The sequence below is a fragment of the Amphiprion ocellaris genome, chromosome 16 (assembly GCF_022539595.1).
Source record: "Amphiprion ocellaris isolate individual 3 ecotype Okinawa chromosome 16, ASM2253959v1, whole genome shotgun sequence".
NCBI classification, from domain to species: Eukaryota; Metazoa; Chordata; class Actinopteri; family Pomacentridae; genus Amphiprion; species Amphiprion ocellaris.
In genome coordinates, this window is record NC_072781.1 from 23,797,834 (window position 1) to 23,816,298 (window position 18,465).

Below are 18,465 nucleotides of genomic sequence, written 5' to 3' on the forward strand. Positions count from 1 at the left end.
ATGGCAACATAACCACGAAACGCCGCAGGTCGAGGACATAGTAAACCAAGGACCTGATGTACTCACTTTTGTTGCACTAAGTTTCTACTTTGGGGCTTGTACGTTCAACATAGTCTTTCTAAAGTATTTGTTTTTACTTGTTCATAAGAAGAACTACTCTGCTTGTCAACTTAGAAATACTGGAACTATATAAAAGTGATAGAATTTGAAATTATTTAGCATTAAAGTGATTTTGAACAGAATTGTACTAATTTCTATTGTATACTGTAGATAACTGAATGTGTCTGTGTGTTTGCCTTACAGCACTCTGAGAGCCACTAGGTGTGTGAAGAGCCCCATGGTCAGAGTGGAAAAAATGTTCCCGGATAAATTTCTGCCATTGGAAAAAAGAAAACACACACATAGAGAAAGAGGTCAATCATCACATAGACTGAAATCACATTACCGTATTTTTACGGTAATGTAGTCACATTAAATACCGTGTTCTCTACAGACACGGTGAAAATTAAGCATAAAGAGGTGCAATGCATGTTTCCAATTAAGGGATTACTCACAATTTTGAGATGTTGCCAAGATCAAGAAACATTTCAGGGGAGAGGCAACCAATCCTGTTGTTGGACAGGTCACTGTATGGAAGACAAAAGGAAGTGAAAAAATAAATCATCTACAATATATCTGTGTTAGTATGTGCTTCCATGCATGCCTGCACATCTATGAAGGCCAGTCATCTATGTCATCTATTCAACTCCCTGAAATATCTGTCCTGACCTTTTGCAACCTTTTATTCATCACATAACCATTGCTGGCGCACACACACACTGACATAAGCAAACACGTGGAAATGCAGTGGGCTTCCATATGTGACTGGCTGAGTGCTGTCGCGTCCGTGGCTCTGTGCCCTCGCTCTCTGTAATTAAAGAGCTGCTTTGCTGGAGCAGCTGTGGGAAAATAAGCAGAGCACTCGAATAATCACCAGTTGGGGAGCACTTAAATTAGCACTCTGCTGCTCCCCGAGCCTTGTGCACACGCGCCCTGAATCAGCACGGCTAACTCACTGTTTGCATCGTTGCCAGCACAGATCCCACTAACTATCAGGCTGCAATCATGTCACTCACTCCCTAACCCTTTATGTAGAAAACCAGGTTGAGAGTAATCATGGAGAAAATTACCCGAGCAGAGGAAAACACCAAAAACAAATGAAAAATTAACTCGCCTACCTTTTTCCCAAAACTTTCTTCTACAACTTTGTGCATGTTTACATTGCGAAGAAGTTTGTGAAATATTTCAAATTTTGATGTAACTTGATGTAACAGTCAAAACAACTGCAACAGTACAGCAAGGTTTTTTTTTTTTTTTACCCGAGTTGCTACTTGTGCTAAGGAGGTTGCAACATGTAAATCAAGTATTACTGAACATAACAAAATTTACAAAAGTTTCTTGTTGACCCTTAATTCTACAAACAAGACACCCTTCATATCATCTCTGTGTCTATATTTACATTGCATTTCTTGATATGCACAAAGTAATAAGATTTTGGTGCTGCTTATAGTCTGGATCCATGGACTTGTTAAAGATTTCTGTGTCATTGCGAGACAGCAGCATGGCGTCACTGTAACTATGACTACAAGTGAACACTACGTCAGCTGCCTGCTGACGATATGATTGTGATCCTACTACAAATCGACCACTGCGGACTTATTGGGACTTATCCATCAGAAATGATACAAGGAACAATTGATTAAATTGTGGGCGTGTTTCCGAGTCCAATCAACTCCCGCCACCCGCTACATATTTAGGTCACACAATTCGGTATCCATATGTAACGTACACATGCATAACACACGCCTGTTCTTAGTGCAAGGTCATTTTGTTTGTGGGTACATCTATATTAAACAGACACACTCTATGCTGCTGTGATTTCTGATCATCAATAACTAATAAACAAATGCTGCATTTCTGACAATGCCATATGGGGGAATGAACAGCCTTGGCGGAGTACTGCGCTCTCTGAGTGCTTTTCTTGTTACATTATGTGTTTGGTGATTATAGATATAAAATTTGTATTTTAACTGTGCAGAGCAGCAGCTTGGAAATATCTCAAAAGTTACTGGGGGTTAACATGTTGGCCTGATTTGCTGCATTTCAGCTGTTCTTATGTACTCTTTCCATTGCATTCCAAAAATATATAAATGAGAACAGCTTCATCGTCATTTTGGCCCCAGTATACGTGGGCACAAGGAGCAGGAGAGAAGCACACAGATGTAAAGGGGAGACACCAGACAGTGGGATGACACTGTGAATATGCTAATTAGTGCGTAACTTTTTCTAACAATATTTTCGAGCAGACTTTAGCTACTTCCCATTTAAAGTAGTTGGGAACACCGTGTAAAACTGACTGTTTTCCTTAGCATTTTGCTGACTTTATTGTGATTTTCTACTTATGCTGTTCTATAATTGCATTTATCTTTCTTAAATTACATAATGTTGATTAAGGGTGCCAGCTCAAGAATGATGGAAAATGTCAGTATCTTATTATCTGTATGTTTTGTTACACCAATGTGCTGCATTTATAATTGTCTTTTTTCTTTTTTTTTTTTTTTTTTGTTACAATTTTTCTCTAACCAGCAACATCAACAGGGAGTCAGTGGTTCTGATCTCCAAAATCTGAACAGAGAAAGTATTTAGAAGTCATTTAATAATTCTAATTGCAGTAGCGTAAGGGGAGGCATTGCCTTAAACAGGACCCGAGTTAACTTTCCTTGAGCAAAGAAGGTTCAGTAATGCTTGAAATAGTACTTTCAGCTCTTTTGCCTCAGTTAAACATTTCAGTCCGCTCTTCACTCTGTACTTGAAACACTCCCTCTCGTTGTCTCTAAAGCCAGAGGACTTTTCCCCCTGTCCCCTGGAGAAGGCTATTACAAGGCTTCATCATACTTACAGTCTCCTCAGAGCCAGCAGACCACGGAACGCCCCAGGCTCCACTGTACTTATCAAATTATTCTTCAGGTCCCTGGAGAAGAAAGATGGAGAGAAAAAGTGAAAAATCTATCCATCCATCTATCTATCGATGCTTAAAAGGTCTCAAGTGGAATCAAGAAGTCAGGGTTTATCAAATAAAAGAACTTAACATCTGATTACAATTTAGCATTCATCTGTATGTTTATCTCCTTGGGAAATGCTTTATGAGGTAATTTGCACCTGAGCACCACAGACTGTTTCCTGCATGTTTGAGACCCCAGACCACATCCAGTCAGGAGTCAAAGACACACATGCTGCGGTTTCAGCCAGGCACTCCTTGTCCGGCCCCCTCCGCCTGCCCCGAAACCTCTGATGATACTAAAAAAAAGAAAGGATTTCAGAAAAATCTCCTTTCTGGTTTTTCACTGCAGGCCAAACAAAACTTCCTGAAATTGTGTCCCCCGGTTTCCTTTAACTCTGCACTGTGTGTCCCAGTGTGATGAGAATGAGAAGAAGGGTTGTGCCTTTTTCCAAATGTGAGCAACAGTGTGCCTCAGCTCACCCTAAGACGACTTCTTCTCTCTCTCTCTTTTTTTGTAAGTTTACAGTCACACAGGGCAGATCAGGGCCAGCCAACAGAAACAAAACAAAACCAACAGGGCTATCAAAGCCACAGTCATTGTCCCAAAGTGAAAATAAAAGAAATGCTCAAGCTCTTTTTTATTTGACACACGGGACAGTTTTGTAGTGCAGTGTTCTCTTTCACTTAATTAAAGCAGATGCTAAATAACTCAGCCTACAGAATGGAGGATTTATAGGAGCCATACAGTGATGCAGATCTTCTCTGGAGATTGTAAGCATGGATGTGCACAGCACTACTACTGGATGGAAAGTCTCAGCTGTAGCTGTTGTACAGTAACTGATGTTAATTTGGTCGATGTAAAGCATTAGTTACTCGTACAGAGGATGAGCCATCATTAGCAGCAGAAAAATGACTCCCATCTAAGGTTAATGATCTGTGTCTTGTTGTTTAGTTCATGGTAAACACACACACAGACACACACTTTGTCTGCACTCTCCAACAACCCTCCAACTCGGATGTGGACAGAAGAAAAGTCTTATGGCAAATCTATACACCACTGTTCAAAAGCTTGGGGTCACCTAGAAATGTTCTTATTGTTGAAAGAAACACTTTTTTTCAATGGAGATGACATTAAATGTACCAGAAATACAGTCTAGACATTGTTAATGTGGTAAATGACTGTTCTAGCTGGAAACAGCTGAATTTTAATGAAATATCTCCATAGGGGTACAGAGGAACATTTCCAGCAACCATCACTCCTGTGTTCTAATGCTACATTGTGTTAGCTAATGGTGTTGAAAGGCTAATTTATGATTAGAAAACCCTTCTGCAATTATATTAGCACATGAACAAAAGTGTGAATGTTCCTGGAAATCATGAAACTGCCTGGGTGACCCCAAACTTTTGAATGATAGCGTACAGACTTCAACCTTTTTTTTTTTTAATCTAAGAAGGTGTCACATGCCTTTCTTTTAATCCTATATTTCCATGAATCATCATGCTGGTTTGACCTCAACGCCCTTGTATACTATCCTTCTATTCTGCTGACTTTTCACACCACTAATGAGACCTTCTGCAGACATCCTCCAGGATTCGTCATTCACACCGCAAGGAGGAGTTATCCGAAGCTGCCTTCCGGACAGACTAACCTCGTGGTCCAGTCAGGTCGGCCAACGGCTAGCTCTCATCTCCGCTGTCATCTTAAGTTGTCTTTGATCATGTGCGATATGCTACAAAAGAGCAGGTGGAGGCTGGAGGTGAGGAGGTCATCCACTGTGCCTGCAGCAGCTCCTTTTATCCTCAACCGTCTTGCTGCTCACCACTCTGCCATCTCTGAATTTTGCTGAACATTCAGAACTCGCCACCTTTATCGACTGATTGCCCCACCAAGGGGCAGAGGTTAGTGAGTCTGCACAGTAAATGTGCTACTGTAAAAGCGTTATGACGGAATTTGGATTCCCATTAAGTCCATAAAACAAAAAAACAAACTGTTGATTTGCAATTCTGAATGAGCTCTCTATGTATTCATACACGTGGATTCCCTCTGACTGTTTCCATATACTGCTATCATTATGTTCACTGACAGAATAATTGTTCTGTCATTGCACTGTAATCTTGTTTTCACACAGTGTGCCAACTGTAGCCTTGTTTATTCCAGTGACTTCCTGTATGAAGTAATTTTTAAAGCCACATAAAACAAACCGTGGCATTGCAGGCAACACCTTTTATAGTCATCAGATCTGAGCCAACCAGTACCAGCAAATAAATGTTCTAAATTATGGTTGTGTCATTAACAGCCTCAGGATGGGTGGAGTCGGCTACATAATGCAACAGAATCTGAGCCAAAAGTTTCAACAATCAGAGGAAACTATTTGAAAGTGAATTTTGCATCATTTTCTGCATCCTTTTTATGATTAACTGTTTGACATCATTTGTAATGCTCTCTGTCAGTAAGCTCCAAAACATCTGGTGTTCAAACCAGGATATAACTAACTCTAAGAAATATTTGCAAAACATATATTCTATTTTGGGGCTGCACAGTGGCTTGGTGGATAGCACTTTCGCCTTGCAGCTAGAAGATCCCCGGTTCGCTTCCTGGGATCTTTCTACATGGAGTTTGCATGTTCTCCCTGTTCATGCATGGGTTTTCTCCGGGTTCTCCAGCTTCCTCCCACAGTCCAAAAACATGCTCAGGTTAATTCTAAATTGTCCGCAGGTGTGAAGGTGAGTGTGATTATTTGTCTGTATATGTAACCCTGTGATAGACTGGTGACCTGTCCAGGGTGTCCCCTGCCTTCACCTTAAGTCAGCTGGGATAGACTCCAGCACCCTTGCAACCCTCATGAGGATTAATTGGTGTATAGATAATAGATGGACGGATATTCTATTTTGAGGTCTCTATTCGGATCCAGCTGTAAAGTACATCAGAAGCCTCCTGCTGTCACTAGCTGATGTTATGAACTCTTTGTGGATGTTTATGACTGATTTTGACATTTAAATTTTTCCTCTCTTTCTTTTCCGTATGCACCCTATCAGCCTTAGGCTATTTTCTGGGTTTTAATTTTGTGTTGTTTTTTTTTTTCCCAGAATATTTTTATTTTCGTCTTTTGTCTAATACAAAATATTATATATGATGACATCTCCATGTTTTTTGATATATCTTGCCATAAAATGTGGGCAGTAAAGATATTCTTTTGTAATTGTGTAGAGAGATTATCTGCAATCTGTAAAGATCAGAACCATGATTGTGGGGTTCTATGATTTGGAAATTGGGAAGAAATATGTGCTCAGTGCCTCACAGAAATAAATGTTCACTGAAGTGTTCACATACAGTAGCCCACTTTCAGAGCCAGCAAAGACAGCAAATGTTTGCCCCAATCCCCATTCAAAACTCTGGTTCTGCCCTTTCTTGTGATATGATATTAACATATCATTGCATAGATATTAACACATCTCGATATTAACATATCTATGCAATGCCAAGTTACTGAGTGATTCAAACCACAGTAATAGGTGTGGAGATGGACACAGCTGTGTCATAAGTATGATTTATTTCAATACAAATTCAAATTGATCTTTTCTTATCAGTACATCATGTTACAGACAAGCAACTACCGTTGATGAAAAGGTCAAGTTGTGCAGTTTCATTGATGTGCTACACCTTGCTGCAAGAAACACTTTGAGAGCAGTTCAACTGAAAAGAAGGGATGCAAATTTGGACTCAAGGTGCATCTATCAAAATTTACGCATTAAACAAAGACACTGCTACAAGTTCTCAGGCCCTACTGTCACATACATAATTGGCTCCCTGCTGGTCTGGCTTTGGAATCCACATTTCTTCTCAGTCATTACAGTAAGTAGAGGTCTGCTGGAGTCAATCTCAGGACACAGCGAGTGAAGAAACCACTGGACTGATCACCAGCCAGCACACAGGGAAACATAACCACCCAGAGTTAGTTTAAGCTGCCAGTTAACCAAACGTACTACAACTGTACTCACATCAATCAAGATTTTATAAAATGAATTGCAAATAATCCTGGCAATACTTATTAGAACAGCAGCAAAAAATAGAAGTAATTGTCAAGCTAGATATAAACCAGACCTATATTTTACTGCACACATATGGTGCACACTGTGGTGATTTATTGCATGAGTAAAAGAAACTCCATATCATATTTGTATTTAGTCATTTCACGACGTGAGTTAGTTTCTCTTCTGTCTCTGTTACACGCAGGAAGGAGGACAGCAGCACATGACAAACAGCTTTTTCTTTCTGCTCAGGAAAGTGGATCCATATGCTTGTAACTCATCCAAGACCCACTGACAGCGGAGCAAGGGTCCGTCTGTGGGCTGCAACCCACCTGTTAGGAAACAAGCACTAACTGACACGGACATACAACTTCACATGTTCGACACAATGCCAACAACTGGCAGAAGAGCTCTTTCCACAAGCACATCCTGACACATGATACAGATCAAGACATGTTCACAAGAAAATCCATAAATTCTCAGATAAAACGTAGCACTCACTCAAAGGTCACACGAGTAGCGTTACCAGAACTATAATCTCCAGTTTTATAAATTCAGCATGAAGTACATTGCCACTGCAACAACTCTCCACTCAGAAATGCTGTGCTCCTGACTAGGTCTGATTGTTTAGTTGGACTGTAAATGAAGCACTGCACTTCTTGTATACACACTTGCTATGTTTCACAATGAAGGCTTTCCGGGGAGGGAAAGGAGGCTTTTAATGTGAAGCTCTTTGTGAAAAGTTCTGAATCTGCAGGAGCAGGATTCAGCAGGAGCACATTAAAACTGCAAAGTGAGGCAAATCAGAAAAGCAGATCCACTTTATTAAATATAGTCAAAGAGTACACTTAAGAGGAAATAAAATGTATTAGCCTGTCTCAAATAAAGGCCTGCTTCTCTCCTCAGTTGAAGTAAACAAAAGCCCTGGCCACTATTTGAGTATTTATGGTACACACACACATACAAACAAATGATAACTACCTTGGGGAGACTTGCCCCACATATCCGCTGTAGATACAGCTGGAGCAGCTCAAATGAGATGAATGTTTAAACAATAACCATTTTCTACTCCCACGGTCTGCACGTTTCAGGAGCAGTAGCAGCCCACAGTATAAACTCCACCATTTGTGGTTAACGTTTGAAAAGCTGCTGAAGTGCCTCCCAGTTAATTTAAAATGCCCTGTATACCTTAGCCTGCTCAATTTCTCCTAAGCCATGTCACCCTGAGGATAGCAGCCTGTTCACTGTGTGACACTAATGGGCAGATTTCCTCCTGAATCTGAATGAAGAGGACATTGCACTGATACGGAGGTTTGCACACACATATGCTCACTGTGAGTATAAATGCGCACACACAGACTGACCGCGGACCACACACATGCTCTCGGTACAGAGTCTGCTTTGATAGCAAACAGCATTTCATCACGTACAGCCACATGAAATAAATTTCAGTGTTGTGATTATCAGACTACCATCAGATTCACTAAAGGTCAAGTACTACATGAAGTACACAAGCAAATAAAAGTGCAGCTTGCTGCGGCCACTCGGGCACTCATCCAAATGGAAAGTGATGCAGCATGATGTATTCGATTGTATGCCCACTTAATAAAATGAAGCTGTGACATGCTTCATTTGTATAACTTGCATCATATTTCTCAGTGGTGCTGGTGCAGAGCAGCATGTATGGTGTGTAAAGGCACCTTGTTTTCAGAAGATCAGAAGCTTAATAAATAGACACACATACTATACCTTCACACTACAGGTTTTAGACAAAACAAAAAGGCAGAGTTGAGCTGAAACAGTTTGCCAATGAACAGAGGATTCGGAAAAAGCAAAACAAAAAAAACAAAGTCCTCCTCCAACAGCTCTTCCTGCTCCTCTCTGTCCTAAACACAGTCCAGCTGAAATCACCATTCACTTGTGGCTTGACATTGGACTCAACCCCTCCTCTCCTGACTCCACATTCTAACATTCATGGACTTTTTTTTTATCTCTTTATACTCCCTCACCTGATCTGGATGAAAAGCCCTGTGATTGGTTAAAATCTCCCATCACAGATTTTACAAAGTCAGGAAACAGAGTTTAGTGGAGGTGCAAAAGTCTAGTTTCTTCTCACAAATAAAAAATACCTCGTACCCCAGCTTTAACTGTTTCAGTTGTTTAAGCCATAAAAAACGTCAAATATTTTGCTGGGTCCAGTTGTTCTACTGTGAGGATTTCCTGCTTTTCTCAATATTGTTAAATAGTTTTTGGCATTTTTACCTTTATTTGATAGCTGCAGTAAAAATCCAGACAGGAGCAGAGGGGGGTATAACAACAAAGGCTGAGCCGTGGATGTGTGCCCTAAGAACTAGGTTACTTTTTTATCATTGTAAAATGAATATCTCAGTTGTTTCTTTGTTGTTTGTAAGTGGACTTGCTCTTTAAATATCCATCTGTACTGAAGAATCTCAACAACTTTGTGCACATGCATAGAGCATGTTACATTTTGCAAAGTGTGAGCAGTAACTGAAACTTCGTGATATTGCGATATCAACAGCAAGACCTGGGTTACAGACATTTTTGTAGGTGAACTTTTGTGATTTCTCTGTGGACATCAACCTGAACCCATGAAACCATCACATCCTGTGTCCTGTGCAGTCTGCAGCTACTACCAAAAGAGGAAACAGCAGTTTTCACAGTGGAAGATCAGATCAGAGTGTTGTTTTCTTCAACAATCATGTAATGTTGAACCAGGAATGAATTCCATAGCGTCGGTCTGCCAAGACAGAGTTCTGCTGTAATGTCCTGAAGTGTGTGATGAAAAACATTTGGCTTGAACAACCTGAACTAGTGCATGATGGTCTGTAGGCGCCTAAACCTACTGTTAGACACAGTGCAGTGATAACACTTCCTTCTTTTTTTTTTTTTTTTTTTTTTTTTTAACTTGGACAGGGATAGCGGCTAAATTAAATTTAGGTGGTTGATTTTTAAAGAAACCGCTTCTGAACTTTGTAGTTGCACTGTGTATGCAGTGTAATATTTCTGGGTACGATGTGCTAAAAGTATAAGATGATATAATTATGGTATTAAACTGACGAATATAGTTAAAATATGCGTCAAATACAGAATGATGAATATTCTAGTAATGACTGATGTTTTGATGATACTGTGTGTTTCTGTGGAGGACACAGTTGGAAGATCATAAAGTAAAATATGTATTTTTGGTGTCAAGACAAATCACATTCTTTTAAGAAAATAATGAATGGAGTACTCAAAACATAATGGTGGAAACTTAAAGCAATATAACTTTTAAAAGAGGTGTATAAGAAACTTAATACATAAAGGTATAATATCAACACCCTCTTAAAATAATGGCCTCAGTCATTTTTTCAGGTTTTTCAGGAAACACAAAAAACTGAACCACACCACATTGAACCTTAAACTAGGCCATTATACCATGAATCGTATGATCTGTCCAACTGAGAATGTCAGCAATTTTACCAGAGGTGGCCAGCATCACGAGATGATTTAAGCAAAAAAAATAATTTTTGTCAAAAAATGACTTAGGCCATTATTACTCTGCCAAAGAACGACGGAGTTATGTGACAATCGGCATATGTTTGTCTGTGAATCTGTGGATCCGTCTGTCTGTGTGAAACATTACTCAAAAACAGACTGACGGATTTGGATGAAATTTTCAGGGGAAGTCAGAAATGACACAAGGACCACCTGATTAAATTTTCACAGTGATGTGGCTTATAGTCTGGATCCACCGTTTTGTTAAGGATTTCCCATTGCCAGATATAGCTATAACACATGCTTGTGCTCAGCGCAAGGTCATTTTTTGTTAAAGATTTCATCCATCGGGAATGATATGTCAACTGAGCAGCCTTGGTGGAGTACTGCGCTCCGAGTGATTTTCTAGTTTTAGGAAGGTGACCATATGCAAAATGCACAGGGGGGCTAAGGCAGAGTCTGAACATGTCTGGGCATGTTCTCTGACCTCATGATAACCTAATGTGCATGTCCTCTGTAGGGTGTGACCTAACAATGAAATATAACAGCCTGATGTCAAAATCTGACCAATAGATTTAGAAAAGCATAATGGTGTCAAAACTGTCTATCAGAAAATACAACCTTCCAGCATGAAAAAAGGACCAGCTGTCACAGCATAAAAGATGATGCACAGCTCAGTCTCTCTGGTTTTTCTTGGGGGTGTTAATCACGACTAAGAACTACTCCTGGATTTTCTGTCGACAGTAAATCCTGCTGCCCTTGAATGCCGACTTCTCCTGGTGATTTTTTGAAGATGTTTAAAGAAGCTTTTTAGACATTTGAACACGGTCAAGTCTTAGACTTTGGCCCATGATTTTGGACCAAGTTTCCACTTCACGTACACATACTGTATCTGTGTTCACCAGTTACCTTCGAACCCAACGACATTCACATCAACCTCATGTACCTGCTACTTTATAAAAACTCTCCTGGCTCTGTCGCTAACCTAGCAAAATGTAACATATGTTGGCATCAGCCCCGATGCTAACGTGAACTGTTTATTAAAACCATTTATTCAGGTATGAAATATTCATGTGTCACTTTGCAGATGCTTTGAGGGACGGCCTGGCCACACACTCTGAATTACAACAAACACTCGCTGAGACAGATAACACCTCCTCGATTTAATAAATATGTGTTGAAAGCTTACCGAAGGGAAAAAAAGGTGGACAGTCAGGCATTTCAGTCCAATTAAACAGAGGGAATGTGCATACATTGTGACAGGCTTGCAGCTACCTCTGCCAGAGCATCAAACAGCACTGGACTTCCCTGTCTGTGTTTGCATTCTGAACGTTTTACATACATTAAGCACCACAGGACCCATGGGCACAACTTAATTATTTAGTCTTCCTGGCAGGACACACTACACAATCAAATTTCCTATTTGAAAGAGTCACCACTCATTACTGTAAACCTGGTAATAATTTGCATAAATTGTAAAGGTATTTGTCTAAAATTGCGCAGGTTTGTGAGGAAACACGAGACTCTTTGCCACCTAGAAATCTTCGCAGTCTAAACCCGTTTAGGGTGATGAATAAACATTTCTCAAAACTGCTGGAGTACAATTTATTCGTAGCGGGTGGGTGAGCGGCGCTTATAAAATATTTGCCGTCATTCCATTTCTGCCATAGGAGAACGGAAGCACACAAAATAATAATAATATAAAAAATAAGCCACACAAAGACAGCTTCATTTCAGCCAAATTAAAACAGTCTCACAAAAGCAACAGAGGCAGTTTCATAGCAGATGGAGAGAAAGCTGCAAGAGTCCCTGAACTGTGAGGAAGATTTCTTTGTTAACAGCTCTGCAAATGAATCCTATTTTGGAACTACTGCTCTCATCAGTGTGAGATATTTCTACCAGAACAAAGCAAAAGGTCAAGGAGAGTGTGAAGAAAATTCTTCTAAGTGCCACTTTTGATGCAGGCTCCCTTGCTCTCACTCTATTTTTTAAATAGCATAACACAGCAAAACAAGAAACAACTGCCAATACTGCCACGCTGGAAAAAAACAAATATTATATATGTTTCTGTTAAACTTTAACAGTTTTCAGGCTTCATCCGCTACTTGTTTTAATTGTGATTAACGACCATGAAAGCGAGGAGGCACAGAAGAAGAATGTGTTCCCTCTGTTTTCTCCAAACTTGGTTAGTGAATCGGTCACACCCATGGTGCTCACATGTCTCGCCTGAGCTGTGACCCAGCGATGATCCCCTTTAAAATAACAATAAAACCATTCATATTTCAAGAATATGCTTTGATCCATTTAAGGCTTCATCTTACTTTAAGTAAACAGAAACGGGAGAAAAAAAACCAGTCATGGTTTATGTAATAAAAGAAATGCACAAAGAGCCACCACTGCAAAAACATACCCAAGTTCCCCTTTGGATAAAGTTCCAAGTAAACGCTCCCCAACATAAAACAGATGCTGAAGCAGAATAAACATAGCTGTGACTTCATTTCACAAGAAAATTGCAGTTTAATCTTTAACAAATTGAAAAGGTAGTTTAATCGGTTGAATTAATTGCCTTTATTCAGTGTTTGTATTAAAAAGAAAATGATGTGTGATTGTCAATATCAGTGAAATGAAACGGTCTTTAATTTGAATCGTAGTGAAAAAATAAACATAATTACATTTAATTTCTATTTGTTATAATTAGGTAGCTCAGTGAGGCGATCATTATTTTTCACAGTGACAACATGATATAAGAATATTGACCAAGTGACATATTGGTAAGTATTTAGAATCTTAGATTGAGTAGTTTCTTGCCTTAATCTTTAGATAAATGAGTGATTGGACTCTACACTCTTCCATAAGAGGGTCAAAAATGACCCATATAAGAATCAATGTATTTTTATGCAACTTTTGTCATTTTGATTAAGAATAATCATTTGGATTATTGTTTGTATTATATTTTGGTACACACAAAAATAATTTCATGTTTGAAATATGCTTATTTTTCGCTTGATAACAGATTTTTAGCATTCTGATAATTGAAAACGAAGAATATTACACAGAACAGCAATAGATGAATGTCAACTTCCATTTTGTAGACATTTTTCCACTCTTTTCCTCCAGCTGTTGCTGCTCTCTGTCCCTCCAAGTTTGAGTACTGCTTTACCTCTTGTATGATATTATCAGTGATACAGAGCTCCCATGCATGTAGATAATACTCACACGCATCAGGTCTTGCCGTGTAAAATAATCTTGCTGATCAGTGACACTTCTGACATAGCGTGTGTGGTCCACAGTAAATATATTCCTGACAGTCACAGTTGATAAGAATCACAGGTTTCCAGGAGATTTTATGGGAAATGCATGCGGGTCACTTTGGACCCACTTATGGAAGCTTGGGTAATAATACAAATATTACAATTTCTTTAAAAGTATAAAAGGTAACTTAGAAATGTAAATGTAAACCTGGAATATGGAAAGATGACAACTTTTCATTACAAAGATATTGCAAGAAAACGACCTCACCAGGTCATTTTTGACCCAATTATGCATCTAAGAATTAATGAAACATCATTGACCTAGCCCAACCAATAATAGCTTCTTTTTTTTCTTGCTGGCCCTGCTGCTAACCTCCGACCTCAGCCCTGCTGAGGATAACCTCAGGGTCACTTTGGTTTGTGATCACATAATCATTGAATATTTCCCACCTGCACTCTGCTGTCAAAGCCCACATATCACGAGCCACCATACATTCTTATGCACAAGCAGCTGGAGAACATGTCCTTCAGCGATCCGCCACTCCCTCATCAATCACCACCCAAGGAGACGCCTTCACCAGGAACACTGAATAAACGTCGCTTCGTCACTGGGAACAACAGGAGTTGCAAAACTTTTTAAAGGACGCCTCCTCGCACCTCTGACATCTACTTTTCAGAATGAGCAATTGCAGACACCTCTTTGAATTCTGATACTGTCTCTGCCCTGAGTGAAGGTCCGCTCAGTCTGTTCAGCCTCCAAATACCTCCAGCTAGACAAATAAGATTTGGTCAAACAGACAAAAAAACTGACCCTCTGCTCTCAGTGAATAAAAAACAAAACAAAACATTTTGACAGTCTGTTAAGGATAAATCTGCTGTCAAAACTATGAAAATAAACACTACTGTAAAGATGCTTTGTCTCCACGGCCAAAAATAAACTACATGCTTTGAGCATATAGAATTTTTTTTTTATTTCAAAAGCAGCATGTACAACCTCAACAACATGAATATATAACTCAAAGAGTTGATTTTTTTATTCAGAATTTTATAGCTATTATTGGACTGTGTAACTCGAAAATCAATCTTGTTTTATCATCGGAAAGTGTGCAATCCCAAGAAGGTATTCCGACTGTCCAGTATATTTTATGCGGGTCTAATAAGAACTTCATTTGCGTAATAAAGTGTATTTTTAGTCCAATCGTTCTATAAAAAATATTATCTGACCACAGCTTTAAAATTCATGTGGTGTAGTCAGTATGAGAGCTGAAAATATGCCAGTCTCATCCGTTTCACACAGTGAGGCCTTCAGCGGTGGGAACCCATGAAGAAGCAGCAAACGCTTCAGTGTCCTGACCAGAGAACAGTGATGGGCTTTGTTCCTGCTTCGGCCCCGTGGGACCCAGTTTGGATGGTAATGAGCTTGTATCCATATGGGGGGATTCAGGTCATCATCCAACATACAGGGACTCTCCGTTAAGAGGACTCTATCTCAGCTTGGGTGGAAAATCCCATCCAGAGCAAATGGAATTGATCAAGTGAGGATCTAGTGAGGTTTAATAAGTTGCAAGACTAAAATATTCTCTGTAAAATAAGATCTGGGAAAGCTTTTCGTCCTTTAATTAAACTGTTCATTTGGTCCAGACTGAAGCGTCTCAACAGCTATTAGATGCATCTCTATGAAATTTTTGAATTGGTAATTGTGACCTTTCAGAGCAAGGCTGCAAATAATAATTATTTCCACTGTTGATTAATCTGGAGATTATTCTGTTGGCTATTTCTCAATTAATCGATTAGCTTAGTCTGTAAAATGTCAGAAAATGGTGAAGAATTTTGATTAACATGTCTTAAAGCCCAAAATATATTCAGTTTATAATGACAGAAGAGGAAGGAAACCAGGAAATAGTCACATTTAAGACTATTAGGCTGATATTTGTGGTTTTAAGGTTATGTGTGAATTCTGTCAAATTACTGAACCGATTGCAATGAAATTTGTTATTACATTTGGTGAACCTTTGAATATTTCATCTAGTGTCATCAGGTGATTTTTTTTTATTCCATCCAATTACCGATTTATGGCTAAATACCTACCAAACAAATGACACTCGGCTGTACTTTTTGTTAAGCGCTAATGAGGAAATGTTGGCATGCTGATTGCGGCTTCTAGCCTAAAGCACAGCCGTGCCAAAGCTGGTTTCAGAGAGCTGCTAGCTCAGCTGTAGACACTTGTTTTAAAGTATCTTTTACCTGCTGTGAGCAATGAAATTCCTGTTACCTCAACCATATTGCAGCACAGGCAGAATGTCTCGAGGCAGAACAAATTACACAAAATCTGCATGTCTAGATACCACCAGCGGTAAATAAGATCATATGCTGTGTAACTGGGGCTCCATTTTGTACAAAAAAAAATTGTTCTGGGATCTTCACATTAGCATTCCTGCTCCAAAAGGTCTGTTTGTTCAAGTACATAGAGACCACAGCTGCAGCAGGAGTGGCGCAAACACATACACATGCCTTATTAAGCTTGTCAATCAGCTGCCAATTCACCACAACCCTCAGATCCAGTCAGCCAGCCAGCCGTGCAGGCAGGCAGCCGGTCTGCCAGACCAGACGAGAGAACAGCTGGCCGCCACTTTCAACTCACTGAGGCTACCTGGCTTGGCATCAACTGCAGGCGACAAACTTATTTCTGCCAAATGTTGCATGTGGCAGGACGGATGGACAGGCCCTACCCAGGGTGTGAGGTGAAGGAAGGGATAGGCCACGCAAACTGCTGCTCCGAAAGGTCAGCCATGACAAACCTTTGGCTGAATTTCCTTAAAAGCCCTGCAATCATCTCTCCATCATTCCAGTGGAGCTGGAGGAACCAGAGACGAAAGGTTTAATGGCACTAATAAGGCCTGGAGAGACAGGTGACATCATGCTGTCAATTGTCCAGCGACTCACCCACCCAAGAAGGACTTGGGAGAGGGACAGAATTATTCCACTGACATTATTCCAATTTGAATCTAGTTGTCAAGTAGTCAGAGAGACAGGGCCAAACTGACTGTAATAACATTCACAGCACTCACTGATGTAGCTTGAGTGTGCGTGAGCTTAATATGTGTGCTTCCACGTGTGAGCCAGAGTGTGTGTGCATACATCTGGGGTCGACTGACTGAAAGGCAGCGAATTATCAAGCTGAACCGCTCCGTGTGATTTCAGCCCCTCTGTGATTTCCTCATCATCAGCCAATGTCAGTGTCACCATCAGGTAGAAAGGCAGTGATCACTGGGCTGGACGGAGGTGAAAGCAATCAATAGCTGACCTCAGGCGGGAGACGGGAAGAGCCACGGCAGCCATCGCAGAGCTCATCACCAGGCTGCATGAATACAGCCCTCTGGGACACTGCACACGGCACCAGATTTATTGACATGGACCCTGCACAGTCAGTCAGCTGCTCGATCTGGCACGGCATCAGTCCTTTATATGATGCTATACACCGATCAGCCACAACATTATGACCACTGACAGGTGAAGTGAACAACATTGATTATCTTATAATGCAACGTTCTGCTGGGAAACCTTGAGTCCGGACATTCATATGGATGTTAGACATGTACCACCCACCTAAACATTGCAGGTCAAGCAACCCCCAACCAGACACCTCCCATGGCAACAGCAGTCCTTGATGCCAGTTTCCTCCTTCAACAGGACAATACACCATGACACACCACAAAAACTGGTCAGGAGTGGTCCGGGGAACACGACAGAGCTAAGGCGTTCACCTGGGTTCCACGCTCTCCAGATTCAGATCTTATTGAGCATTTGTGGGATGTCCCAGGATAAACCTGATCTAGGTAGATCCCACCCTGCAACACACAGGACCCACAGAATTCACTGCCACAGGACATCCCCAGAGGTCCTGTGTTTATCCCCCACTGGGTCAGAGGAGTTGTAGCAGCATAAAGGAGACCAACAAAATATAACAAAATATGCCTGATTGGTGACATTTGTATTGGCAATGGAGGTTAAGCTCATGGGCTGGAAGGTAACAAACCACTAACAAGCCTCCTGCAGGTTAAACCCTACAAAGATCTCCTGGTTTTCCACCATGTCCCTGTTTGCCTTTTCCCAGCTACGGTGCAACACTGTTCCCTGTGATGACACACATTGGGACTGAGGGGAGGACAAAACACTAAAGAGAGTTTGATTTAAGTACTCACAGCTTTTCCAGGGCAGCCAAGCCATAGAAGGAGCCGTTCCTCAGCAGCGAGATCTTGTTGTTGCTCAGGTTTCTGTTTAGGGGCAAAAGATATGAAGGAGAGAAGACGACGTGAGCATACAGAACAAGCAGAGGGAGGTACATTTGTAAATATCACAAAAATAGAGCTGGGGGAAATTACTTATTCAAATGTCTGATAAATAGTTTATCCTCTGACTGTCAATACATTGGCGAAAGATAAGGATTCATGTCTGATGAGATTGTGGCTGTAAATTATTCATCCAGGCCACATTTCTGTCTTGTTTATGGCCGTTTGTGGTTAAGATGGGTAACGATCCAAACCACCCCCATCCTCCACTCCTCTATGTCAAAATATCTTCCTAATAGAAAAGCTTAAAGAAACGCCGGTTCAGCACAATTCAATCATTCATTGCTCACATCACAAC

At 40.4% G+C, this 18,465-nt stretch overlaps 1 protein-coding gene across 2 annotated transcripts in view; it reads right to left on the reverse strand.

The window, feature by feature from the left end:
- Nucleotides 1-18,465, reverse strand: part of LOC111578248 (adhesion G protein-coupled receptor A3) — a 220,832-nt gene that overhangs the window by 182,649 nt on the left and 19,718 nt on the right. Inside the window, exons 1-5 of one of the 2 annotated variants that reach the window (XM_055018725.1) lie at nt 18,021-18,092; nt 3,199-3,336; nt 2,939-3,010; nt 555-626; nt 302-373 (exon numbers count right to left, since the gene is read on the reverse strand). In XM_055018725.1, coding sequence (XP_054874700.1) covers nt 302-373; nt 555-586 — 104 coding nt within the window. In that variant the 5' untranslated portion in view covers nt 587-626; nt 2,939-3,010; nt 3,199-3,336; nt 18,021-18,092. Of the gene's footprint in view, nt 1-301; nt 374-554; nt 627-2,938; nt 3,011-3,198; nt 3,337-18,020; nt 18,093-18,465 lie in introns of those variants that run through there. The other variant, XM_023284899.3, reaches the window with a different exon arrangement.